General features: G+C 40.7%; 1 protein-coding gene across 1 annotated transcript in view; it reads left to right on the top strand.

The window, feature by feature from the left end:
- Positions 1-26,964, top strand: part of TAF4B (TATA-box binding protein associated factor 4b) — a 124,927-nt gene that overhangs the window by 13,665 nt on the left and 84,298 nt on the right. Inside the window, exons 2-6 of the mRNA XM_073331341.2 lie at positions 13,988-14,136; positions 17,170-17,277; positions 20,735-20,902; positions 21,004-21,126; positions 23,784-23,873. Coding sequence (XP_073187442.1) covers positions 13,988-14,136; positions 17,170-17,277; positions 20,735-20,902; positions 21,004-21,126; positions 23,784-23,873 — 638 coding nt within the window. The remainder of the gene's footprint in view (positions 1-13,987; positions 14,137-17,169; positions 17,278-20,734; positions 20,903-21,003; positions 21,127-23,783; positions 23,874-26,964) is intronic.

Here is a 26,964-nt window from a genome sequence, read left to right as displayed (position 1 = left end):
GGTGTATGTAACTTTTCTGATTCACAGCTGTGAGGGCACTCAATACCATCTCTTGATTGCTGCTTTGCCTTCTGCAGATGTGCCCTTGAGAACACACTCCTCCACACCAGTGATGCACCTCCATCAGATAAGGCAGTGACCCAGTAAAGAAGATATGTTTCTTGAAGTGCTGCAGTGAACAGATGCATCACATAGTGAAATGAGCATGGAGAGAGACGACAAATGAAAGACTGAGGCTGGATAGCTGGGAAAGGACATGGGCAGGAGTGGAAGATAAAGCTCCTGGAGGACCATATAGAGATGTTGAAGTCCCTCATTAGCCTGCAATTAGAGCAAATCTGTGCCTGACTCCCCTTCCTGCGACAGTAGAACTCTGGTCCATGCCTTTCCCAAACTCCCCTACCAAATTCGTTGCATGGTCCTGGTCCCTCACAGTACCCTGTGCGCTCCACGCCTAGAGACTGGTTTTCCAATGAAAGATGGAATTACACCCAGCTGTGAGAGCCCTATCTGCGAGACTGTTCCTCACTTTTATGTTCCCTGTTTGTCCAAAAGTTTGTTTTATCCCGTTATTAAACCTGAGTCTTTGAAATAATGAGTCTTTATTTGTGACATACCTATGTCGCTCAGTGCTAACGTTGAAACACAGTGGCTATAGGTAGGAATATTTGCTCCTTGCAATTAATGCTCAAGAAGCAAGCACTACAGGAGTAATTCATGGCGGCAAGTAAACATTGCCTGGCCAAATTCATCACATACAAACACGTTACTGGGAATCATTGTCAAAATGTTCCTTCAAAGCCTCCTTGATTCAAATAGCCTCCCTCTGCACTCCTCTAATTGCCCTTGTATCTGACTGCTCAAAATCAGCAGGCAGCCAGTCAGCAGCCCACCCCTGGAGAAACTTTCCCCCTTTGATTTGCACATATTATGGAGCGCACAGCAGCCCACAATGACCATTTGAATATTTTCCTCATTGAGGTCTAACTGGCCAAAAAGACAGCACCAGAGACCTTTTAATCAGCCAAAAGGCATTCAGCAGTCATTTGGCACCTGCTGAGCCTGTTGAAGCGCTCCTGGCTGCTGTCTAGGTTCCTGGTGTAAGGCTTCATGAGCTGCGGTAGGCGGGGTCTCAAAGTATCACTATGGGCATTTGCACATCCCCCACTGGAATATTCTGGTCTGGGAAGTCCAAGCATGCAGCTTTCTGTACGGTCCAGTGTTCCGAAAGATGCATGCATCATGTACCTTTCCTGACCACTTTGCATTGATATCAGTGAAACAGCCACGGTCATCCACCGGCACCTGCAAGACTATGGAGAAGTAGCCCTTTCGGTTGATGTACTCCGGCACAAGATGGTCTGTGTCCACAGTTGGGTTGTGTGTTCCATCCATCGCCCTACCACAGGCAGGGAATCCCATTGCCTCAAAGCCATCAATTTATTTCATAGACATTACCACGAGTCACTCCATCATAGCAGGAGGCGATTAATGGCCCTGCACGCTTGCATCACCGTGGTGGACTTTCCAGCTCCAAACTGATTTACGACTGACTGGTAGCAGTCTGGCATTGCCAGCTTCCACACAGCATCACTGCTTGTTTTTCCACAGTAAAGGCAGCTCTCATTCCGATATCCTTGCACCACAGTACTGGGGAGAGCTCTGCACACAGTTCCAGGAAGGTGGCTTTGTACATCCAGAAATTCTGCAGCTACTGCTCATCATCCCAGACCTGCATCACAATGTGATCCCAGCACTCAGTGCTTGTTTCCCGAGTCCAGTACCGATGGTCCACCATGGCAAACTGGTCTGTGAATGCCAGCAGCAGTCTTGAATTATTTGTTTCCATGGCATACAGCGGGGCAGGCATCACCAATTCACTCTGTTTCGCAGCTCATGAAATACTGCAGTACCAGCTGCATTGTATTCATAATGTTCACCACCACAATGATCAGCAGCTCAGGATCCATGCTATCATGCAGAGATGGCGGGTGCACAGTTTACAAGGGCTGTTGAAAAAGGTTCAAAATTGAGTAGGAAGCCCATGGAATGATAGGACAGAAAGAACTGCATCATGGGACGGCAAGCATGCGCTGCGATCCGTTCCCAGAGCTCCTAGCAGCAGAGGGTGATGAGTTGCACAGTGGGATAGCTACCCATAGTGCAGCACTTTGTTGATGCAAGAGCAACAACTGTAGATGCACTCAGCTGACACAAGGAGCTTTGTGTGGCTGTGCTCCACTAATGTTGTTAAAGCGGCTTATGACTATCAACAAAACTTAAGTCTACTTAACTCTGTAGTGTAGACATGGCCTTAGTGAGGCAAAGTGGGTGGGATATCTTTTATTTGACCAACTTCTGTTGGTGAAAGAGAGCTTACACAGAGCTCTTCAGATCTGGGAAACTTAATCAGAGGGTCACAGCTAAATACAACATGATTGTTTAGCATAAGTAGTTCACACAGGTTCCAAGGGACCATTCAAAGTGAAGTGGCCCATTAACACCCCTTCAGTAGGGGAAGGCTCTGCAGAGGGTGAGGGGGGAGAGGAAATTACCTTACCCACCTTGTCTCTATCCTGGAACTGACACAGCTACAACAACACTGCATACAGAAAGGCTGGCGTGTGAGTGTGGGGTGCGGGGGTGGGTGGCAGGCATGGGATGTGTGACATGTAGAGCTCATAAGCACCTTTGGGATGGAAGGAATTGATATGATCATCCCCAAAAAGCTATTGGCTGCTTCTGGATGTTAAACAGCAACTGCTAAAGCTAGACAAATTTAAAACAGCAAGTCTGGATAACCTGCATCCAAGAGTTTTACAAGAGCTATCTGAGGAGCTTGTTGGACTACTAATGTTGATTTTCAGTATGTCTTCAGTATGTCTGGAAGTTCCAGAAGACTGGAAGAAAGCTGATTTTTGTGCCATGTATTTAAAGAGGGTAAATGGAATGATCCAAGTTGTCATAGGTCTGTCAGTCTGATACAGATCCAGGGCAAAATAATGGAGCAGCTGATACAGGACTCATTATTCAAGAATTAAGGGGGTAATATAATTAATGTCAATCAATATGGGTTTAGGGAAAAAAAGATCCTGTCAGACTTCTTGATATCTCTTTTGATTACAAGTTTGGTTGGTTAAGGTAATAGTGTTGATGTAATATACTTGGACTTCTGTAAGGTGTTTGACTTGGTACTGCATGATATTTTGATTTAGAAACAAACTAGAATGATATAAAACTAACATGGCACACATTTAAGTGGATTGAAAACTGACAGGACAGGGAATTATTATTGAACAGGTGTTTTTCCTGTGGAATCTCACAGGGACTGGTTCTGCGCCCTAGGCTATTTAACACTTTTTACCAATGAACCTGGAAGAAAATATAAAATCATCACTGATAAAGCTTGGAGATGACCCAGATATTGGTGGAGTGGTAAAAAAAAAAAATGAAGGTCACTAATACAGTGCAGTCTGGATCCCTTGAGCAGGTAGGCGCAAGCAAACAATACATGCGTTTTAATATAGTTAAATGCACATTTATACACCTAAGAACAAAGAATGTAGGTCATGCTTGCAGGATGTGGGGGGGAGGGGGAGGGGTGTGTGTGTTTCTCTATCTTGGGAGTCAGTGATTCTGGGGGGAAAAAATTGGGCGTCACAGTGGAGAATCAGCTGAACATGAGCTTGCGTGGAGACACTGGCCAAAAGGGCTATTATAATCCTTGAATGCATAAAAAAGGGACTCTGGAATAGGAATAGCATATTAGAATGGGTGCAGTTGGAATCCTGTGTCCAATACTGATGTCCACAATTCAAGAAGAATATTGATAAATTGGAGAGAGTTCAGAGGAGAGTCATGAGAATGATTAAAGGATTAGAAAACATGCCTTATGGACTCGAGTTCACTTTTTTATTTTAGAGAAGATTAAGGGGTGACACTATTCCCAATTTGATTACAATCTGTAAGTAGCTAATGTTTGATAGTGTGCTCTTCAGTCTAGCAGGGAAAGGTATAATGTGATCCAGTAGCTGAAAGTCAAAGATAGGTAAACTCAGACTGGAAATAAGGTCTAAAATTTTAGACCTTGAGGTTAGTTATTGGAACAATTTAGCAAGAATCATGGTGGATTCTCTATCACGGGTGATTTTTACATCTAGATTGGATGTTTATTTCCCAGAGCATTTTCAGAACAATTTTGGGGAAGTTCTATGGCCTGTGCTATACAAGAGACCAGACTAGATCACAATGGTGTCCCTCCTGGCCTCGGACTCTGGACGTTCAGATTTAAAAAAATAGTAAAAATAGAGAAGTGCTATGTTCACAGTGCAGTGTAAACCCAGGGTTTGAATTGAGGCTCAAGCCTAATCACCCTTCAATCTACACACACAAATTGTGCTAATCCTGGATTTGGACCCAGGATCTCAGGACCTCACAGTTTGGAGGGTCCAAGCCTGAAACAAGCCAGGACCCAGGGTTCAAGCCCTATTGTTTTGCAGTGTAGTCACAGCCTCACTGGGCTTGTGCTCTGGAATCCGCCAAAAGTATTCCACAGTCCCATGGGATGACTTTCTTTGCCCTCTGGACAGTCAAGTTTGGTGGGCAGTCAAATTTTCCCACATTGCACCATGAACAAAGGACTGGAGTAGCCTCCTTTTGGGAGAGCACTAGGATGTCTGGGATATGGGTAGTTGCACTTAGGCCCACATAATGTAGCCCCAGGTTGGGACCACAAATTCAGCATTCCTAAACTGGGGTTACAGATGAGTATAAATGCTCAAGCCCTCTAGATTAACAAACCCAGGCTCTGCTAACCCGAGTTCTACTAACCTTGGATTTGCATTGCAGGGTAGACATACCTGAATTGCACTTGGTCAGGAGGTTGACTTTCCTGTTTGAAATAATCCTTCTCTGACCTTGGGACTAGATAACTAGTGAGTCTGTCATCCAATGTACTTTACTTAGCACTTCACCTGAAGTCCATGGAGAATTAAACTGATGCTAAATGGCACCTGCCATTTAGTTAATTAGAAATAATTATATCAGATACCCCATAGTCTCCACTGACTAACCTTTACTTTTTGGGTTCAACTAGGGTTATAGTTTTGCACAGGCGCCAGCTTCCAATTGTTCCAGGGGGTGCTCAACCTCCGCTCAGCCCAGGTTCCTGCCCCCACTTATCCCATCCCCGACCTGCCTCTTTCCATCCCCTCCCCCAAGCGTGCCCTGCCCCGCTCCTCCCCCTACCCCCTCAGCACCAGTACATGCTGCAGAACAGCTGATCGCAGTGGGCAGGAGGTGCTGGGAGGAGGTGGAGGAGTTGATCGGCAGCCACTGGTGGGCAGGAGGTGCTGGGGGGAGCATGGCTGCTGGTGGGTGCTAAGCACCTGCTAGTTTTTTTTCTGTCAGTGCTCCAGCCCTGCCCATTCTCCTCCCCTCTCCCCCGGTGATTTCTTAGAGAGACTTTGGGAAAATTGTCTTTTCCTCTCCCACCCCCACCATCCCACCTTGTCTCATCTCATCTTCCCTAACCCAAAGCTAGAAGGAGGAGACCAGACTGAGACCATCTTCCAGGAGGAAGGCCACCCAGCTGGCCTTGCTCTTGTTTAAGAAGCTGTTACCTCTGAGTGCTGAATATCATCATGACACCCTGTCCTCAGCCCATCTGTGGAGATACCTAGTTGCTAGCATTGAGGAGGCACATAAGATCCTGTTTTGCCTCCCTTTCATGTTACTTTCTTCCCCACTATTTTTCTTCCAATCCTCTTGGATTTTCTCCAAACCCTAAAATCAGTTGCATTGCATCAGCATAGTGTGACTTTGCCCTCTCTAATAAGAAAAGACCCAATCAGATGTCCCTGATTGGAAAAGTGGTCCAGGGTCCAAGCAACAGGTGCCACGATCAATTTGCCAGCCAAAGCATCCATTTGTGACCAGCCTACCATCCAGTGTTCCAAAGACATCGGTAAAAGCCATATTTCCTCCACCATGTTTATTAGAAACAGGAGAAATAAATACCCTTTATGCATCAGGGCTGAATGGATGAAAAGGTTGATTTGGAAATGACACTAATATTTTGCTCCCAAAAGGAGATAATCTTCAAAGGTTTTGATTTAGGTTTGTTTTGCATAATCTCTCAACCATAGTTTCAGTTAAAAGGCTTGTTTTAATTTCTTGTGTTTAATCAATAAACTTTCAACTTTAGAATGAACGGATTTTAGTGTTTGCCAAGTAACTGAGTAAAACCAAGGGCTCTGTTTAAAAAATAACCCGAAACCTAATTCACTGTTTAGCGTTCAGAATTTATAAACACCTCTAACATTTTATTAGCCCAAATTAAGCCCCAGTCAGTGCTCTATATAGGGGCTTATCTACATGGGGAAAATGACTGGAATAAGCTATTTCACAATAGCTCCCAATTGGGCATTCAATGCAAATAACACTTCATTCTGGAACAATTTTCCCAGGAAGAGAAGCCCTTAAGCTTTGTCTAGACTAGGATTTAAAAGCATAATGTTAGATTGAGTCACCTAGCTCAATCTAGTTAGCATCTTCAAAAATCCTGGTCAAGACAAAGCAGTTGTCTACTAGCATGTGGGCTCCCTTAGGTTTTCACTTGACAAAGCTCTTAGCATATGCTACAGTACAATTGCTTTATCTTGTCTGGTGTCTTTAAAGATGCTAACTAGAGCTACGTAACTATCTAAAACTGTATAGTGTGCTGGGGAGAATAGAGTCCCTCTCCTGACACATCTTCAAAAACTTTGAGTCACTTTCTTTGTTCTATCCATTGAAATGTCCAAGCTGTACAAATAGAAAAGATCTGTCCTGGGGCTAAGGGGAGCATTACAGTATCTATATTGTAGTGTAGCTATATATAGTGCTGTGTGAATGTGCCACACAGTTGACTTGCTATTCAAAGCAATTAGATTAAAGCGGATATAAACTATACCGAGTAATACACAGCAGAAAGAAGAACGGGGTGTGGCGTGTGAATTACATGCTTCATGGAGCAGCAGTTTCTTTGAAATTGAAGATGTGGCAACTTTACTTACTAGCAGCCAGCTCAGCCAATAGTAATCTAACAGCAGTTCAAGGAGTCTGACTCCCTCAGCAGCAACTAAGGTCCCAGGAGTACTTGGGCTCAGGTGAATAAATCTCTCACAATTGACTGAGGAGAAATGGTCCAGACAGTATTACTTGAGACTTCAATTATTCAGCTTTCAAGCCAGCAAATCTATCAAGGCTCTACAAGAGTTGGGATGCAGAAGTGCTGACAAAAAGCTGTCTGAGCTATTCAAAGGCTTGGCTCCAAAGCAGAGCAAAATAGGTTCTGTGGCACTCTTCAAATACAGTCTCTGCCCAGAGAGACGTGAAAAGTTAGGCCCAAACACCCTTCACCTTTCTGTAATATAGAACAGGCAAATGTGAACCAAAGCGTAGTCATTTTCCTCAAGACAAATTTTCATATTAAATTGTGGCTTAGTAAATTTCAAATGTCAATGGAAACACAATGCCATCAGTTAAGGTTTGAATGGTAACACCAATTACATTGATTCTTGTTGGATTTTAAATGATAGGCTGTGAGCCACAATATTCTTTGTTTCTAAGGTAAAACAGTTACTTTATTGGTTATGACCAAAGACTGTTCCTCACTAAGTTAGTGTTGCTTAAAACTTGAACAATTACCATCTTTTCTGATAAGAAATGTAAGACTTCTGTGAAATTTGGGTATAAACATGCCTCTAAATAGTAACCTAATGAAAATAACTTTCATATGACGATTAGGCAAACTACTATCACTTCATAAGAAAAGTGAAAATGTAATACTCAGATGAAAAATCTATACCAACACACTGTTGTTTAAGGGCCTAATTCTGGTAGCCGTACTCACATTGAATAGTACACCACAATCTTGGGCACCTCTAAGTATGATGATTGTTTCCACTGATGTGCTTTTGGCCTCACTTGTTTCTTTGAAACTTGCTAGAAAAGGCAGTACATGAAACCTATCTTGCTGTCCAAACATTAACAGCTTTAGCACTTAGTATGTGCCTAAAAAGAGGATCTGTGCATGAGACGTTGTTAATCCTTAACATACGTCCGTTACTGCAAGGTGTTCTAAAGTATAAAATAAGCTTGGTTGACTTCCTGTACCCTACCTTGAGGACCTCCCTTATCCACCCCCTCATCTTGTCTCTGCCTATGCCGGATAGTCAGTCAGTCTGGCCAGCTCGGGTTCAGAACCCTAGTGTAGACAGTCAAAGCTAGTATAAGCAATAATTTTCATCGGTGCATTTTACCCCTACTGGAAACTGATAAGCTGCATAGATGTACCTCACTGTCTGTAGCAGTTTTGCTAGGCAGCTACGCTAGGGCAGCTAAACTAATGGCTATAATTGGGACTGATCTCCAATGTAGATCAGGCCTAATCCTGGTTGCCCCCCTGTCTCTCCTCATAATCTGGCCACTGCTGCTAGTGAAATGAACAAGATAGGTCCATTTCTCAGCTGGGTTGTAGGGAAATTGTTAGTTTTCCTAAGCAGCAGAGTAAAACTAAGCAATAGCAGATGCAAACACAGGAGCTATTCACAAGTGGGGAGGACCCCTAAAAAGGGCTATCGGGGAGGAGAGTAATTGAGAACTCCGTTCCCCAAAGTTAGGTCATAGTGTGAGTAGAGAAATGGGCTCTTCCTTGGAAGTTTTACATTTATTTACTTTTTCTGTATTTGGCACCATTCTGGTACCTGACTAGGGTACAGAGATAGTGCAGTCTGAATAGCAGCATCCCCTATTGAGCTTCTCCCTAATATGTTGGTTTGGGGCTTGCTGTGATATCCCTTCCCATCTTTGGTATCAGCATCCATAGTAAGCATCTGTTCAAGCCCTGATTAATGTATTTTACTTAGTCAGCAGTGTCCTTATAAGACAAAATATAAACCTTAACCTGTGTTGTGTAGGAAATCATACAGCCCATAGCTTCAAAACTTTTATTCAAGTCATATAAACGTTAGGTCTCTTTCAGATGTAATTTGCAGCTTTTGAGTTAATTTCCTTTCCCTTTAAGATACCTTAGCATGTCCTGCCTTTATCCAGTACAGTTTTAAACAGTATAAGTGATCAGGGCTTTTGTTTACTTTTAACCTTTTTTCATAGCTGAAGAGGCTTCAGTATTTGTAGGCTAAATATCAGGGAAATTGTCCTATCTTTGTTTTTGCTAACTTTCAACATATTAATACGCTGTTTGTAATGCCTTAAGCGATTCCTTACTCATTTGAGTGTTTACAGCCTGAGGACTCCGAGAAAATAATGATAGCTGGGATTTTCAAAGGAGTTAGGGGCCCAAACCCTATTGACTTTCAATTGTATTTGAGCCCCTAACTTTCTTAGGCGTCTCTGAAAATTCCATCCCACATTTCTCCTACCCAACTCATTCTTTCAATGAGGGTAAACAAGTAGCTGTTTTCTTATATGTTGTCTTCATCATTCTATGGAAATCAGTTCTATTTTACTCAGAAATGTTCCCCACTCTATTGTAGCACGTATCACAAGAGATGCGCAAAATCCAAATCTTGGTAAGATTATGTAAGTGAAGGAGGAAGAGAGTGACTTTAATGTTTTAAAATATAAGTGTATTTGCTATTATGTGTAGACACATTCACTTATTGGTCTGAGATATGAAAGTCTTTTTAAAAATCTCTCTGCCTTCTTCCGCATTTCAATCAGATGAATTTGATTGGAAAGTGAATATTAATAGAGTTGGCAACAAACTTTTAACTAACAAAAATGCAGGTCTTCTATTGGAATAAATTTAAATGGTCTTGCTTTGAAAGTTAAGCTGCAGTAATTCCTGTTCTATTAGGACAGTTGGGTTGAATTCACACTTCACTGAAGAAATTCTGAATGATTTATTTTGTAGCAGACTGCTTTTTCATTTTCTAAGTATTGGGACTTAGGCTCTTGTGGCAAGGAAAAGTGTTTTTAAAGAAATCATTTTGTTTAAATAGTCAGTATTCAAAATATCCAAAGAGTGACTGTTTTCCTTGACAAGTGTAAATGTGATAACTAAGATACACAGGGACACTCAGGCCTGTATTGTACGTAAAAGTTAGATCGACCTAGCTATGTCAGTCAGGCCTGTGAAAAATTTCCTGCCCTGCGCGCTGTGGTTAGGTTGACCTAAGCCCACATGTAGACACAGCTAGGCTGACAGAAGAATTCTTCTATTGACCTAGCAACCGCTTCACAGTGAGGTGAACTAATCCCATCAATGGAAAACGCCTTCTATTGATGCAGAAAGCTTCTTTGCTAGGGCATTAAAGCAGCACGCCTGTTTGCTGTAGCATCTGTGGCGTAGACATAACTTCAGGAAAGTTAAGAGTAAGGCCACGTCTACACTTCCACTTATGTCAGCAAAACTCACATTGCTCAGGGAGCTGGGGAAAAAACACCCCTGAGCAGCATAAGTTTGACTGGCATTAGTGCTCATGTGCACAGCACTATTGTCGGCAGATGTTCTTCTGCCATCATAGTTTTTGCCACTCATTTAGGTGGTTTTATTATGTTGATGGGAGAGCTCTCTCTCATCAGCATAGAGTGGCTACATGAGCGATCTTAGAGGCACACCTGTATCAGTACAGCTGTGCTGCTGTAAGCTTGATAGTGTAGACATGGCCTAAAAGTGTGAAGTTAAGTGCATTTAAACCCCTGTGCAGATTCTTGGATTAAGTGATAGTGAGCTAAGGCCAATTTACTTCTGAAAAAAAATTCCCTGTGTAGATGCTCTCAATGTGCTTTAACTAATGCACTTAAGATGAATTAATTAAAGGTGCTTAACTTTCCCGAGTGCACCATGTAGACAAGACCTTTTCTTTTACTGTATAGAAAGGCATTCAATATTTTAATCTTCCTCACAGATGGTGATACTGGGGTGTCATGGTCCAATATATAATGTTTTTTACCAGCTTTGCGTTTTAAAGAAAGATATGTTTATGGATTGCACTTTAAGAACTTCCCTTGGTTGTGCGCTTTTGGTGGAAATTGCTGTCACTTAAGCCAAGTCGAACTAAACAGCCCAGTGGTGAATTTAGGTAACTTGGTGATAGAGTGGACTCTTCCAGACACTGTGTTTGAGTTTTAGCAGGTCTTAATGTAATCAAGACTAAAAGTATTGACAAAAATCTGTAATAAACTGAGCTAAGTTATTTCTGGCAATTTCTGAGAGTTAGATTAAAGCGCATATTTTAAAAATTATGTGACAGAATACCCAAATTTATTAAACTTAAGCACTTTAAAATTTTGACTGTTTATCTTAAGTTGTCCATCCTGAGAGAAGTGTATGAGACTAAGGCCATGTCTACACTAGCAAGCTTATAATGGCACAGCTGTACCAATACATCTGTGATGCTGTAAGATCGCTTGTATAGCGGCTCTGTATTGACAGGAGAGAGCTCTCCCATCAGCATAATAAAACCACCTCCATGAGCAGCGGTAGCTATGTCGGCAGGAGAATGTTTCCTGCTGACATAGCGCTGTGCACACCGGTGCTTCTGTCGGTGTAACTTAAGTCACTCGGGTGTGAAAAAACACCCTTCAGAGCATCATAATTTATACTGACAAAAGTGCTAGTGTGGACATACGTCACTTCTCATTCTCTTTGGCATTGCACAAAGGGCTAGTCTCCACTACAGGGAGAACAGCGCTGCTCAATCCATGCAACAGGGGTCTATTTAGCAGGTCTAGTGAAGAGCTGCTAAATCGATGGCAGAGCACTCTCCGATCAACCCCGTTACTCCAGCTCTTTGAGAAGAGTAAGGGAAATTGACCAGAGACAGTCTCCCATCAGCTCAGGGCAGTGAAGACACTGGGATAAGTCGACCTAAGCTATGTAGACTCCAGCTAAGTTATTCACGTAGCTGAGGTAACGTAACTTAGGTCAACTTACCCCAGTAGTGAAGACAAGCCCAAAGTTAAGGTTGCAGACACGATAACCAAATATTTTGTTTGAAGAAACCAAAATCCTTCTTTCCTTTGGAATGTTAAAAGTATGTTAGAAGGAAAAAAATATCCATCTCAAAATGTCTTTAGATTTTGTAATATGGAGTTTTAAGTCTGGGCCAAAACTGATCTGACTGTGTCCCTTTAATGTCTTCCAAATGTAAATATACCAAAGTGAATATATGCAGCAACAGTGAATTTCCTCTATCTACTCGGACATCTTTAATACCAGCAGAATGATTAACTGTAATTGACTGCTTATCGGATATTTTTCCTTCTCATGGAAACTTGTGTATAAATAACTTCACTAATGATGAAATAGGCTTTAGTGAACATCACATTTGGGCCCCAATCCTGCAAACACTTATGCATTTGCTTAGCATTACTCATGTGAGTAGTCCAATTGAAGTCAATGGGACTGGTCATATAAGTGATGTTAGGCATGTGCATAAGTGTTTGAAGGAGCAGGGCCTGGAAGATCAACCGGCTCCAGTCTGCCAAAAGATAATAGTCTGTTAGTATTGCAAACCATGGCTCAATATGGATATGTTGGGTAAGCAGGTAGGTGGCTAGCCTGAGATGCAGCGGGCGCACTTATTTTCAAGTGCTAGCTCAAGGAGAGCTACCATACATATGACTACCCATGCTAGGAATTATACCTCCTGAGTACATATGTCGGGGTCTGGCAGGATTATACTTGGTTGGCTAACCTGAGTCACCATCCAAGTTGTCACAGCCACACTGCTGTATTTAGGCACTAACACACATCTACCTGTGTTGGAAATTACATCTCCCAGCTGTTGTGTAGACTTCCCCTTGTATGTGCAATAGCTGTCAGTTGAAGAAACCGTAGACCCTGACTGGGTTCGTTTTGTGGTTTTGCACATCCTGAGAACTAATACTAGATTGGAAGATGCCTTGAGCGTGGAATAGGTGCTGGAGAAATACAACTATAATGTAGCAGACTTGAACTACAATCTTGTTTAAAAGTACAGGGGCTAGAGAGTGTGAAGTACCTCAAGCAAAAAGTATCATGTTGAGCGGTTCTGGTTTGTATTATGTAACAAATGTAGACTCGCCGCATGCTTGGTTGAGTTGTTTCATATGCTTACTGATCTTTCACTACTATGGAAAGCTCTGGGAAAGACTTCATTATTAAAGATACCTTGAGTAAAATTTTAATGTTCTTTTTAAGAAAAGGTTTTGGATATTGGGAGTTGCTACAGGGAAAGAAATGTATAGGTAAAAAGACAACTCAGAGACAGGAAAGGGGCAAAGAAAGTAGGATGTCTTTTTCCTGAATGTCTAAATAAAATCTGTTTCTGTTTAAAAAAATTTTAAACCCATTTTGAAGAGGTCTTCGGCCAATGGCTGGCTCTTATTGGAAGCGACAATTGCTTTCTAATAAATATCAGTTTGCCTACATATTTCAGTTTCTATTGCAAACTTCCTCTAATCTGTAAGGGCACACTTATGTTCATTATGTTTAATGGTACACTTGTTGGTTCAGGGAATTAAGTGCAAACAAATCTAGAAGAGCTCTTAAGCTCTCCAAGTCAGATAGTTGCACAAGCAAGTGCTGCCAACCAACCCGCTCTGGATTTTCTTCATATTTCTTTAAAAAAAACAAGCAAACAAAACCAATTATCATTGGAAAAGCAAAAAAATCCAATTTTGTGTAATTAAAATCAAAATGTAATATGTGGTGTATTAAATGTGTAGCTCAGTATTGCTATTTGTTGAATGTTGCTGTGACTCTAATAATTAAATAATATTGCTGTCAAGAAACATACATAAAGTGCAAGACAGTCAAGTTAAGACTGCTCTTTGAACCTTAGCCCTTGCATTTCCTTATTCTGACACACTTTGTGGGGATATTGATATCACATTAGCTCAGTTCTTTGCATGTAATATAATTTTTAAAAATTCCTTGGGTACTCTTCAGTGCAGTAATTCCTCTTAACAGTCTGTTCCTTTTTCTTGCCAACAGGTACAGTTCTTATCAGAAGTAACAGTGGTCAATTAATGTTAGTATCTCAACAAGCAATAGCTCGAGCACAGAGCCAGTCACAAAATAACACAGGTGCAAGACCATCAATACCTACCAGCACACCCTCAGTCAGAATATGTACTGTACAGGTAAAACTTCTTCAAGCAGCTTGATTTTGCAATAGCTGTACCGTATTATGTTTCTTAATGTGATGTATTTATAATGTAGTATTTGCAAGACTTGTAGAAGATTCATTAAACATGGTTTGAAAGTCAGTTTTTCATAAGAACGAATGTCCCTGTGTATTTTGCTTTCATACTTTAAAAACTAGGCTTGGCCAATTTAGATTTTTATCAGTAAACGTCAGTTTCCCCTTACACGAACAAACTGACTAAAATATTTCTATCAATAATCATCAGAATTTACAGATAGGCAAAGTAAAAAAAAATTCTGTTCTCATTTTAGAGTTTGATTTAAGAATATTTATTTTGTATATTTTGATGTGGTGATGACTATGTCTTAATGGTTTATAAAGTTTTCCATTTTGGAATATGTGTCTGTCATTAAATAACTTCCTGACCCCTTATTACCTGACTTCTCTACCCCATAACTTCCTGCAACTGTGAAAATTTAAATTGATGAATGAAAAATTTTAAAAATATCTATTAGTTGAAATTAAAAATAAAAATCTGGTTGTGCAAAGCCTATTTAAAACTTACTCTGCTACTTTGCTCTGGATTGCATAGCTCACGTGATGAGAAGACTTTTATAACAAAATTTTAAAACAATTTAATGTTTAATTGTAACTAAACTAGCATTGATACTGGTTTCCTTTTCCTTTCAATAGACATATTACTTAAATTAGTATTGAATGTGAAAACTCTTCCAATGAAATTCTGTAAAACCTCCTAGGGTTATAATTTTTATAGCATAGCTAGCAAATAGTCTCCAACAGTGGATTTCAGTCTTGCTGTTCTCACACATTGTCCTTCTTAACCAGTGTAATGGCCTCTGTAATTAGCTCGAATGCTGGTTTTGAAAACAAAACTGTTTTGAAATTGTTAATTGTGCAGTTACTAGTTTATATGCTCCTCCCTGATCTGCTGCTTGTTCCTCCTATTTAGCTTATAAACTCTCTGGCAGAGGGCCATCTTGTTGTGTGTGTACAGTGCCTAGCACAATGGCGCTTGTAGGTGTTTCTGCAATACAAACAGAGGGGCATTGCTGTGTATTCTAGGCACACTTACTATGTCTTCAAAACAACAAAAACCCAACCCTGGAATTTAAAAAAGAGAAAGGAAACCCTTTTAATGTTTGTGAAGCACTTGCTTCTGGAAGCACTATATACATGCTAAGTAGTTATATTTTGATTTTAACATCCCTTGCAGTGTTTGCAGCTAAGTTACTGTGGCAGTACCTTCAAATTGGAGAAGACTCACCATTCGCTATCTAAAATTAATAAAATAAAAAAGTAAATGATACAAGGTTTGCATGTGGTTTTTTTTTAAAAAAAAATACTTGATTAGTTGATAAAACTAAGTTTTTCTAAGACTTAAACTCCATATTTAAGCACCTAGGTAGGTGCCCTGAATTTCAGAAGTGCTGAACTTGGAGGCTGATCTTTAGGCACCTTCCTTGGACCGAGTTATTAGTTTAGTGGTTAAGGGGGGAAGCTTTGGATGTGGTATATCTTGATTTTAGGAAGATGTTGGACACAGTCCCACGTGACATTCTTCTATGCAACCTAGGGAAGTGGGGACTAGATGAAATTACTATATGGAGTGTACGCAACTGTTTGAAAGACCCTAGACTCTGACAGCAAACCACTGATAGCTACTCTAAGTGGGGGGTGTACAGAGTAGGGTCTATTCTGTGTCAGGTACTAATCAATATTTTCTTTAATGACTTGAATGATGTAGTGGAGAATGTGCTTATGAAACTTGCAGATGACACCTAACTAGGAGGGGTTGCAAGCACTGTGGAGGATGGGATTAGAATTCAAAATGACCTTGACAAACTGGAGAACTGATCTGAGACCAACAGGGTGAAATTCAATAAAGACAAGTGAAAAGGACTACATTTAGGAAGGAAAAATCCAATGCACAAGTACAAAATGGGGAAATAACTAGGTAGGTGGTAGTACTGCTAAAAAGTTCTGGGAATTATAGTGGATCACAAATTGCATATATGAAACAACATGATGCAATTGTGAAAGGCTGATATTTTGGGATGTGTCAACAACAGTGTTATGTAAGACATGGGAGGTAACTGTCCCGCTCTGTTTGGTACTAGTGATGCTTCAGCTGGAGTACTGTGTACAGCTTTGGGTGCTGCACTTCAAGAAAAATGTGGACAAACTGGAGAGAGTTCAGAGGAGAGCCACAAAAATGAAAGAAGGTGTCAAAAACCTGACCTATGAGGAAAGGTTTAAAAAACTGGGCATGTTTAGTCTTAAGAAGACCGAGGATCTGATAAGGCTGTTATAAAGGGGACTGTGGTCAGTTGTTCTCCATGTCCATTGAAGGTGGGACAAGAAGTAATGGGTTTAATCTTCAGCAAGGAAGGTTTAGGTTAGATATTAGGAAAAGCTTTTTAACTATAAGGATAATGAATTAAGCACTGGTATAGGCTTCCAAGGGTGGATTTTGCACCCATATCACTGGAGGTTTTTAGGAACAGGTTAGACAAACTGCTATCATTGATGGTCTAGATATACTTCATCCTGCCTCAGCACATAGGGCTGGACTAATTGACCCCGCCCAGTGCTACATTTCTGTGATTCTGTGTAGATCTGAAAATACATAGAATTTTAGCCTTAATGTATGAACCACACAAATATGGACATGTCAAAATGAAGAGTAACCTGAGTGATGTCTCTTCGTGACATGGTCACTGTTTGACTAGTTCTGTACTAATCAGCAAACATGCCCAAACTATTTTGTTTACTGTACTGTATCTGCTTACCTTGTTATAACATTGGTAGTTAAATAGGTTTATTTACACCTGCACACTCCTCCCCAAATTCATTTTAAAATTGTTGGATTAAATTAATGCCTTTTTAAAAATGTTTTGCATTGGGCAAGAGTAAGTACTAGTTTAGGTAAATGTTTGTACCTTTATTAATTAGCCTAACTACTATTCTATGCCTCCTGTATCTTAAATGTTCTCTTTCTATTTTAAAGAACACTGGCACCCATTTAGTAAAAAAAGTAGTAACTCCTCCTCTGAAAACAGTATCTCAAGCAACAAATTCAGTTGCATCTACTGATCAAAGAACTGCTATAGTACAGGTATGTCTTTACCTTTTTTTTTAAAGATGGCATTGAGTTCTTTAATATTTTTCAGATAAAAATGAAGATTATATAATGTTTAAAATGTATAATTTTATGGGTTGCTCAAAACAGCTCAGGAGAGCCAATCATCTAGGTTAGAGAGACAAGATGGGAGATTTAATATCAGAGCTTTGTGTAACCTTGAAAGCTTGTGTCTCTTACCAACAGCAGTTGATCCAGTAAGATATTCCTTCACCCACCTTTGTCTCTCTAATATCCTGGGACCAACGTGGCTACAATAATACTATATGATTGTATACGGATTGGCAATTGCTTGTATGTACGATCTGACTTTAAATTCCATAGCTATGTGTTTTTTTTTAATACACTTCCATCTAGATATTGGGATAGAGACAGCTGTGTCAGTGTAGTGTTTCACTATCCACAGCAGTATTGTCTCTGGGCATGCTTTCTTTTTTAAAAGAATCCCATGTACATCCTAGTCTTGCTTTCTGTACAGGGCTACCTGTCTGTTCTTAGGGAGCAAAATACTGGATAAACATTGTATAATACTAGCAAACTAATCCTTTCTGTACTAAAAAAGATTGGTGGCAAAGAAGCCTGGGGGAAGTCTGACATGTTAACCATGTTCTCTTTCCCATCATGAAAAGACAGCATAAAGGGACTTGGCTGTGTCAGGTGGCTCAGAGTCCTGAGCAGGGGCGCTCCCTCCCCACCGGTGGTCAGTTCTTCACTTGGCTGGTCATTAGGAAAGGGACTTCCTAGCCTACAGCAGTAATTAACAAGCTGACTTCTAAAGCTATCCTGCTGACTTCAGATGCCCACGTATATTGGCAACAGATCTGCTTATAACATAAAGAGAGGGTATAGGGGAGAGTCTTCACCCCCCTGCAATGAGGAGGAAGCAAGGGGGTGGGGAGAGAGATATGGCAACCACTTTACTTTAAAATTTCCTATTTTATTTATACACATAGGGAACAATGTAAATCTTGCATTCATCAAGAACAGATGTGGGTTTGTTCTTCAGTTTAGGCTAGCACTAGGGAGATGATGTGAAGATAAATCTGTGTAATCTTATGGGTGAAGCTGCTCATTTTAGTCCTTACAGCCCAATCCTCCATCCCATATTTAATTCTGTAGCTGTATATTTGGTAACAAATCTCCCTTTGTTTGCACACACTGTTTTAATTCTGCCATCCTTTTGCAGTTTGCATCTCTCTTCTGTTCAGTTTGTGTCATCAGCCCATTTAAAACCTTAACTGGCCACATTTTTTATAAGAAATACCAAGATGGACACATAACTGTCTTTTACAAAGGGGTGCTTAGAGGTATTTGGTTTAAAAAAAAAACCAAAACCCAAAACTCCTGGTCGTCCTGTGACTAGACAAGAAAGATCACTGTCTGAAGAATAGGTGCTGTGTCTGATACAAAAGCAGCCTTACAGACTTCCAGTTTTCTAAAGGACCAAAGTCTAAACACCACTGCGCTAAAAGGAAAATCAGCCTGCCGTCTCTCAGAAATCCTGAATAGATTAGTGTAGTATAGAGGGGTTCGGCCATCACAGGAGCATTTCCCCCCCTTCTGCTCCTGGCCATGGGGCAGCCAGTGGGGCTTCTAAGCTTGCCTTGAACTGTCTTTGAGGAAGGAAGGAAGGGAGCCCAAGAGGCTTGTTCTGTAGCTATGTTGTATCAACTAGCCAACCCCCCCGAAAATCAGCTTGCTAGCAATAGTATCGACAGCATCAGAAGACCATAGTCAGGAAGTGTTTAAAAAACAACAACAACAACAAAAAAAGTTAATAGGGAGAGAGACAATGCTCAGCTAGTTTGGTTTAGCTTTTTCCTGTACTAAAACTACTGTAGTAAATAGTGTGTAAAGCTATTGGCACAACATATGCTGCAATAAATATTACCAGCTCAGTATTCTGTCCAGTCTGCAGAGGTATTGTTCTTGTTCTTTGATGTTCCAGCTCTTCTTGTTCCTAAAAACCTCAAATCCCGTGCACCCCCTCCCCATCTCAGATTGTGCAGGCTGTTTGTCTCATCCCAGAAGGGACCACAAAGTTGACTATCTAATTAGCATCATGCTGGTGTACTGTCATTTCAAGACAGCAACTGCTCCGCATACAAACCTTTTGCAAATATGCAGGATAAATGCCACTAATACAAGATCTATCATTTATGTGAATTTCTCCATTACTTGGACTGAGAATGAGCATCATGTCAGAGTAGTGGAGAAGGTTGAGAGGCAGGCGATAGACTCTTATTCCCATATATCAGTGTTTCTGGGGAGGGGAAAGGTAGACTTCCTGACCCCCTCTCTTCAGCTTCTAGAACTCTGATCTTGTCTTGACCTATAAATGTATCAGAACGCACAAGATGCACAAGCAACTTTTTTTTAAACCCAAAACATAGCAACTTGACAGTTCTGTACTCTGTTCCTATCTTCCCGTCCATCTGTTTCTGGGATTCTCTTGCCCAGTTGGCCTCCCTATGGCCATAGATCTGTTGAGCTACATCCTTGGAAGAGACAGCGGTGGCAAAGATCCTGCAGAGAGCTGTTAAAGTGTACTAGCAGCAGGAAGCTAAGCTGGCATGCTTTCTTGAAACTGCTTGCTTCTTCCATATCAGATGGATCAGCTTGTGATGGTTGGCAGCTACCTGGAGACATGCCCACTTGCAACAAAGAAATGAGAAGAGGGATTGAAAGAATGATCACATTTGTCATAAATTTAAATGTTAGTGCTTTTTGATTCTGAAAAGTGTCCTCTTAAAACAGAGCCAATATAGCACCTCCTTACTCAACCGATCTGTACTTGGTATGGTTCCAGTCATACCTGCTTACTTCACTGAAAGATTAGTTTTTACTACTATACTCCTGTGTGCCATTTTAGAGCAAAGACAACTGTGGGTGAGTGAGCTGAATTCTAATCATCTTAACATAGCAGCAAGTGTTAAGTTCTAAGATCTTAAGTAAAAGCTGGCAAATGTATTGTTTTAGTTTTTGCTAGTCAGTCTTTCAGAATGGCATCCCGCTCCCCCAACACAGTCCTAGACTGTTGTATCCTAGACTGTGTAATGTAAGCTTTATACAATCGCACCATCAGCTTGCTCAAAAAAAAAAATTGTTGATTACCCTCACTTATTTTTTAGTCTGGAGAGCTCACAAGCGAAGACTGACCTTCTCCAATATTGATTGGAGAAACAGGGCTGGGGTTTTTCTTCTCTGTTTTGACTAAATAAGATTAATTTGCAGTTACATGAAGCACATAACATTTAATGATTATCGTTGCAAGTTTAGTGTCTGAGGCAGATGTGTTGATGCATATTTATGTCCTGATATGGTTTGACTTGGTGACTTAGGGAAAAATACTGCTTACGCTTTAGGAGTATATGGCATATGTTTGCGAAGTTGAGAAGGTATCAGTAAAACAAGTGTTCATATCTCTTTTCAGCCAGCAGCTGCAACTAACAGTGTTACAACAGTTACTGCTGTTAAACCTCCAGGTACTGGAACACCTGTAAAGCTTCCAGTCACAGGACCTCCTGCACCGTCTGTCTCCCAAAAGGCAATCTCTGTCAAAGCAGAGGGCACAACAGTAGCACAGCCCAACACTTCCACAGTAAGGCAAACAAGTAATTTAAAATATCACTTTCTCTAAGCCGCTGAGGTTCAAAGTCAGTGCAGTGTCTAACTAAGTCTTTCCTTGACTTCCACAACCAGGAAATGCTAGAGAATGTGAAGAAATGCAAGAATTTTCTTGCAACGTTAATAAAGCTGGCATCTAGTGGACCTCAAGCCCCAGAAATGGGACAGAATGTGAAGAATCTGGTACAACATTTATTGGTAAGACTCTTTTTATTCAAAATCTTCTTCTATCAATATTTAATACTTAAGGCATTATATGCAAAGCTCTTTGCAAAGTTAGCTTATTCTAGTGTAGTTGTTTTTTCTAATTATGCATTAAAAATTCATAAATATTACTTAGGTTGTCAAGCACTCTAAAGCTAAGAAATATATGGGAAACCTGAATTCTGGCAACCTTAATTTAGCCCCTTCGTGTATATGCATTATGATTCAGGCTTCAATTACATGATCACATGCTATTTTTTCTACACAGAACCTTTGTCCTATTCAGTGCACAAAGTAATCTGACATGCTAGTATGTGGGATTGAGGGTCGAACTTAATTGGTCTTGGTTTCTCCTGGTAGAAGTCTCCTTGCAATTGACTTGTGGATGGATAGCTCCTCCCCTGAGTCCTCTTGTTCTGTTCTCAGTTGCATTTTCTTTTATTTTCTCATCTTCTGTGATTTTTTTTTTATTTGCAGTTGCTCACTTCTGCTCTTCTCTTGTGATCCCACTTTAGAGACTGCATGCCTCAGTTGGTGGCAATGTACATCTGGTTTACATACCATTGCAACTTAACTGAGTGTCATAGAAGCAGAGAAATCTAGCTTTTGATACTGTTTTATTGAGCCTACAGCCTTGTAAATATGAAGGCAGATGTGAGATACTGCAACTTTATCCACCTACCCTCTTCTTTCTCTACCCCAGCTTTCTTATTGGACTACAAGGCCTGCTTCCAGGCTGGGATAGACTGGGATAATTCTGCTCTTCAGTGGCATCTTGTACACTCGTTAATATGTGCTTAAGATTTTTTTTATCACCTCTCCACGTTTGTGTCTTCAGACTTTTTTTGCAGTATTGCTTAAAAAATTGCTGCTGTTCTGACGCTGGTTACGTTTGTTTGGGGACACAAACAAGGCTTAGGTAAATGTTGTAAAACAAGTGGAGGAAAAGAATAAAAAATTTTATACTAACCTTAACTTTTTAACCTATTCTTAGCTTTTCTTTATTTCTTTTCTTTTTTTTTTTTAACTATTGTATCTTTGAGATAAAATGGTGCTTAAGACAGCACTTGCAGTAGTGTGTTTGAAGTACTGGTACATCATTCTAAACATGCAGCATATATATCAGTAACTGGTCTAGCGTAGGCAGTACCTGTCCTGGTTTTCATTGATCTATGCCTAGGGCCCTACTAAGTTCCCGGTCCGTTTTTGTCAATTTCATGGTCATAGGATTTTAAAAATCGTAAATTTCAAGATTTCAGCTCTTTAAATCTGAAATTTTATGGTGGTGTAATTGTAGAGGGTCCTGACCCGAAAAGGAGTTGTGAGGAAGTCGCTACAAGGTTATTGTAGGGGGAGTTGCACTATTGCTACCCTTACTTCTGCCCTGCTGCTGGCGGCAGCGCTACCTTCAGAGCTGAGCAGCTGGAGAGTGGCGGCTGCTGCCCAGAAGCTCAGCTCTGAAGTCAGAGCCGCCATCAGCAGGGCAGAAGTAAGGCGTGGTATGCTATTGTCACCCTTGCTTCTGGGCTGCTGCCTGCAGAGGTGGGCTATGAGTCAGCAGCCACTTCTCTCCGGCCACCAGCGCTGAAGGCAGCAGTGCAGAGGTAAGGGTGGCATGGTATGGTATTACCACCCGTACTTCTGTGCTGCTGCTGGCAGCGGCTATGCCTTCAGAGCTGGGCGCCCAGCCAACAACCACTGCTCTCCAGCTGCCTAGCTCTGAAGGCAGCACGGCCACCTGCAGCAGCACAGAAGTAAGGGTGGCAATACTGCGACTCCCCCTAAAATAACCTGGCGATCCCCCTGCAACTCCCTTTTGGGTCAGGACCCTCAGTTTGAGAAATGCTGGTCTACCCCTGTGAAATCTATATAGTATAGGGTAAAAACACACAAAAGACCAGATTTCACGGTCCATGATGTGTGTTTCATGGCCGTGAATTTAGTAGGGCCCTATCTATGCCCAAGCTCAGTGAGACAAAACAAGCAACAGAATGGAATAAAAAGATCTAAATACTAATACTGTCATTTGGTTAGTTGGCCTGTCCACTTTCAGATACCATTAGCTTCAGCAGAATATATAACTGAGCATTATGAGGTTTATTTTTTATATTATGTTTTATAAAGCGTCTCTAAGTACTCTACTTTCATACACTGTATGTTTTACAGGAGAATTACATATAATTATTGAATTATCTTTTTAATTGTGCTTTTTAAGACCTTAGAAGTTGAGTCCATCTTGATCTGTGTGTAGATAAATTACCTTTATTTTACAGAAAATAAGTGTATTAAACAGTATTTTTCACAACACTGATGGTACTCAGAGGGGTCAACATATCTGTAAGTAACATTTCTCTTAGAAAGCACTTGCTGCCTGCTTGTAATGATGCTTGAGCAGTTATTGCTGTTATATAACTGTTCAGAGCTGACATAAAGGAAATTAATTCTGTAATACAGTATTTAATGTATAATACTATAACATCAGTTAGGTTTAAAAACATCACATGAATAAAAGCATTTGGGAATTCAATAACTCCATGCTCCTTGGAATTCCCATGAATCGGGATGCTTTTCTTGCCTTTTTAGGTAGAATTTGAAATTACTCCCATTTATGATTGGATCAACTTCATGTAAAAAGCTTTTCTTCACTTTAGGAAGCAAAAATTGAACCAGAAGAATTTACAAAAAAGCTGTATGTTGAACTCAAGTCTTCTCCGCAACCATATCTAGTTCCTTTCCTCAAGGTAAGTTTGTGTGCTGTTCTGAAGTTTATAGTATACACCTTTTTTAAAATAGGTTTGTCATTCAACATTAGGAGCTAATTTCAAACCCACGTTGCAAAACACTAGTAAATCAAACTTTAGAAAAAGATAGCAGGAAATATGCCACAATATTGTCACTGTCAACCACTTGCTTACTAATCCCTTTCTTTTGGTTGTTACATCTCACTTCCAACATCACAAACTGTAAACTATCTTTTTCCTCCAGTGACCCAACCAACTTTTAGTGTTTGGTCCAAAACTTACACTTTGTGCTTAGTGTTTTTATTTTTGTTTTATAAAATCTAAGATCAATAGAGAGCTTTCAAAAATTAAAAAACAGTTCTAATAAAAAGTTAGTTGTCTAATATTCAGCTGTAGGGCTCGAAATCCATTGCAGTGCTAAGAACCTGATAGTGAAATGAAGTCAATTACTTCTGTTTGCTTCATTGTCTGAGCAGAGAGAAACACAAAAAAACCTGAGGACAAATAGTTACAAATCAGATGGATTTGTAAAATTTTCACTGTTAATCTAAAGTGATGATGACGATAGAGCAATTTTGTTTATAAAACATTTTTAAAGCTGCCATCTTGTGTAGAAAGAAAAGGAGTACTTGTGGCACCTTAGAGACTAACCAATTTATTTGGTCCGATGAAGTGAGCTGTAGCTCACGAAAGCTCATGCTCAAATAAATTGGTTAGTCTCTAAGGTGCCACAAGTACTCCTTTTCTTTTTGCGAATTCAGACTAACACGGCTGTTACTCTGAAACCTGTCATCTTGTGTAGGGGCTAGTGCTTGACAGTCTTCTTATGAAATAGTTGTGACTTCGCTGCTATAGAAAGAGTAAGCTACTTTTGTCCCTGCGCACAACTCCCACTATCTTACTGCTGACAGGTAGAGGGATCTCTGTTATAAATGAGTATCAGTAAAGTAAAGAAGTTGCAGAATCGAATTTCAGTGGAGGACGCGGGTTTTGTACTAAAGAAGCCACAACGGAAGTATACAGCCTTTCAGTTCACTTCTCAGAGTGCTTGCAGATCCAGTTTCCAGGGAGTGCGACAAAAATACTTATAGCCAAGAAAGCTAACCTATATAAAACATGCCCTCTTCTTACAGAAATAACTTAGGTCTTCCCAGAATGTGTTTTCAGTGATAGAATTCTTGAATCTGTTGTTATACTTGGCACGAATTTTCAGAGAACCTTATTGCATCTGTTCTAAACTTAATACCCAGTCAAATGTAGTGAAAGTTGTAATCGGTTCGTTGTAGAGCTGAATAAAGCTGTGTATTTAATTATTTCTGATGGAAAAAGCATAAAGATACTATCATAATATAATGAAATAAGTATTGCTTAGCTTTAGGTGCTATCCACAGTTAAACTATAAGTAAAAACCAGTTTTTAAAAAAATTGCACCAGGAACTGCCCAACCAGCATACTACAACCTAGGAAAAAAAGGTCCATGACAACTCTAACCCCATTCAGCCAATTTGATCGAAAGCCCAATTGCTAATTTTTTATTAGCAGTGAATCGTTCTCCCAAAGGGTTCATTCTGTTATAAAGCAAAGATCTGATTTAAGGACTGAATCCAGTACTTAAACATCTGCACCACTCATGAAAGCATTTGTGTGTATCTGTGTACAGCTGTACACTGAGGCACTCGGGTCCAAATCTACTGTGTGCATGAGACTTCACAGAAATGTACCTGCCTACCTAGTATAGACATAGTACAGAGCAAAGACCTCAAAACCTAGGGGAAAATAGCGAAGTGGCAGAACTGGGTTAGAGAGAATGTGAGAATTGCCATCTGTTTGTCCTGCATATTGTACTACTTTGGCTGCTGGTAATTTGTCAAATATTGAGCTAATACATATCTTTCAGTGGCAACCCTCGAACTCCTTGTCAGTAAGCTTGCCTATTTCAGCCTGGAGTCCGTCAGTATCACTGTACTCTACAGTGCTTAATGCAAAACTTGGCATTTGTGAGCTCTCAGAAATATAATCTGTCATTCCCATTTTTTCTTGTTTTTTGTAACTTTTGCAAAGGCATTTAGGCAGAATAAAGGCTTTCTGCAGTGAATTTACAGTGGGGTTGTAACTTGTCCATTACAGTAAAATATGCTATTACTTCATCTCTATTACTCTTTTTAGAACAGTTTCCTCTTATAGTAGAACCTCAGAGTTATGAACATCTCAGGAATGAAGGTTGTTTGTAATGCTGAACAAAACATGATGGTTCTTTCAAAAGTTTACAACTGAGCATTGACTTAATACAGCTTTGAAACTTTAGTATGCAGAAGAAAAATGCTCCTTTCCCTTTATTTTTTTTAATAGTTTATGTTTAACATAGTTAGTACTGTACTGTATTTGCTTTTTTTGGTCTTGCTGCTGCCTGATTGAGTACTTCTGGTTCTATATGAGGCATGTGGTTGACTGGTCAGTTAGTAACTGAGGTTCTGCTGTATATAAATTCTCACTTCACAGCTTATAAAACGAATGTAGCATAATAACTAGAATGTGCACTTCATTGTTCATTGCATATAGGCTGGTCTATGCTACAAAACTTTTCTTTGTTGAACGCTGTCAAGAAGTGAGTTAGCTGACTTGCCAACCATGACTTTGCAACCAGCGCAGTCCAGGCTTAATGATGTAGATGAAACCCTGAGGACTTCATTACGACTAGCTAACACAGAAGTGGGCAAACTTTTTGGCCTGAGGGCCGCATCGGGTTTCTGAAATTGTATAGAGGGCTGGTTAGGGGAGGCTGTGCCTCCCCAAATAGCCAGGCATGGCCTGGCCCCCGCCCCCTATCCGACACCCCCGCTTCTCACCCCCTGACGGCCCCCTGCCTGCCCTCCGCTGCCCCATCCAATCACCTCTTCTCCTAGACTGCCCCCAGACCCTCTGCCCCTAACTGCCCACCACCACCCCATTCAGCCCCTCCTCTCCTTCCTGACTGCCCTCCCTGGACCCCTGCCCCCATTAAACCCCCATTCCCTGCCCTCTGACCCTTATCCCTGCCCCAGACCACCCCCCGAACTCCCCTGCCCTCTGTCCAACCCACTCCCTGCGCTGC

The sequence above is a fragment of the Lepidochelys kempii genome, chromosome 2, assembly GCF_965140285.1.
Source record: "Lepidochelys kempii isolate rLepKem1 chromosome 2, rLepKem1.hap1, whole genome shotgun sequence".
NCBI lineage: Eukaryota > Metazoa > Chordata > Testudines > Cheloniidae > Lepidochelys > Lepidochelys kempii.
This window is presented reverse-complemented; position numbering and strand designations above follow the sequence as displayed.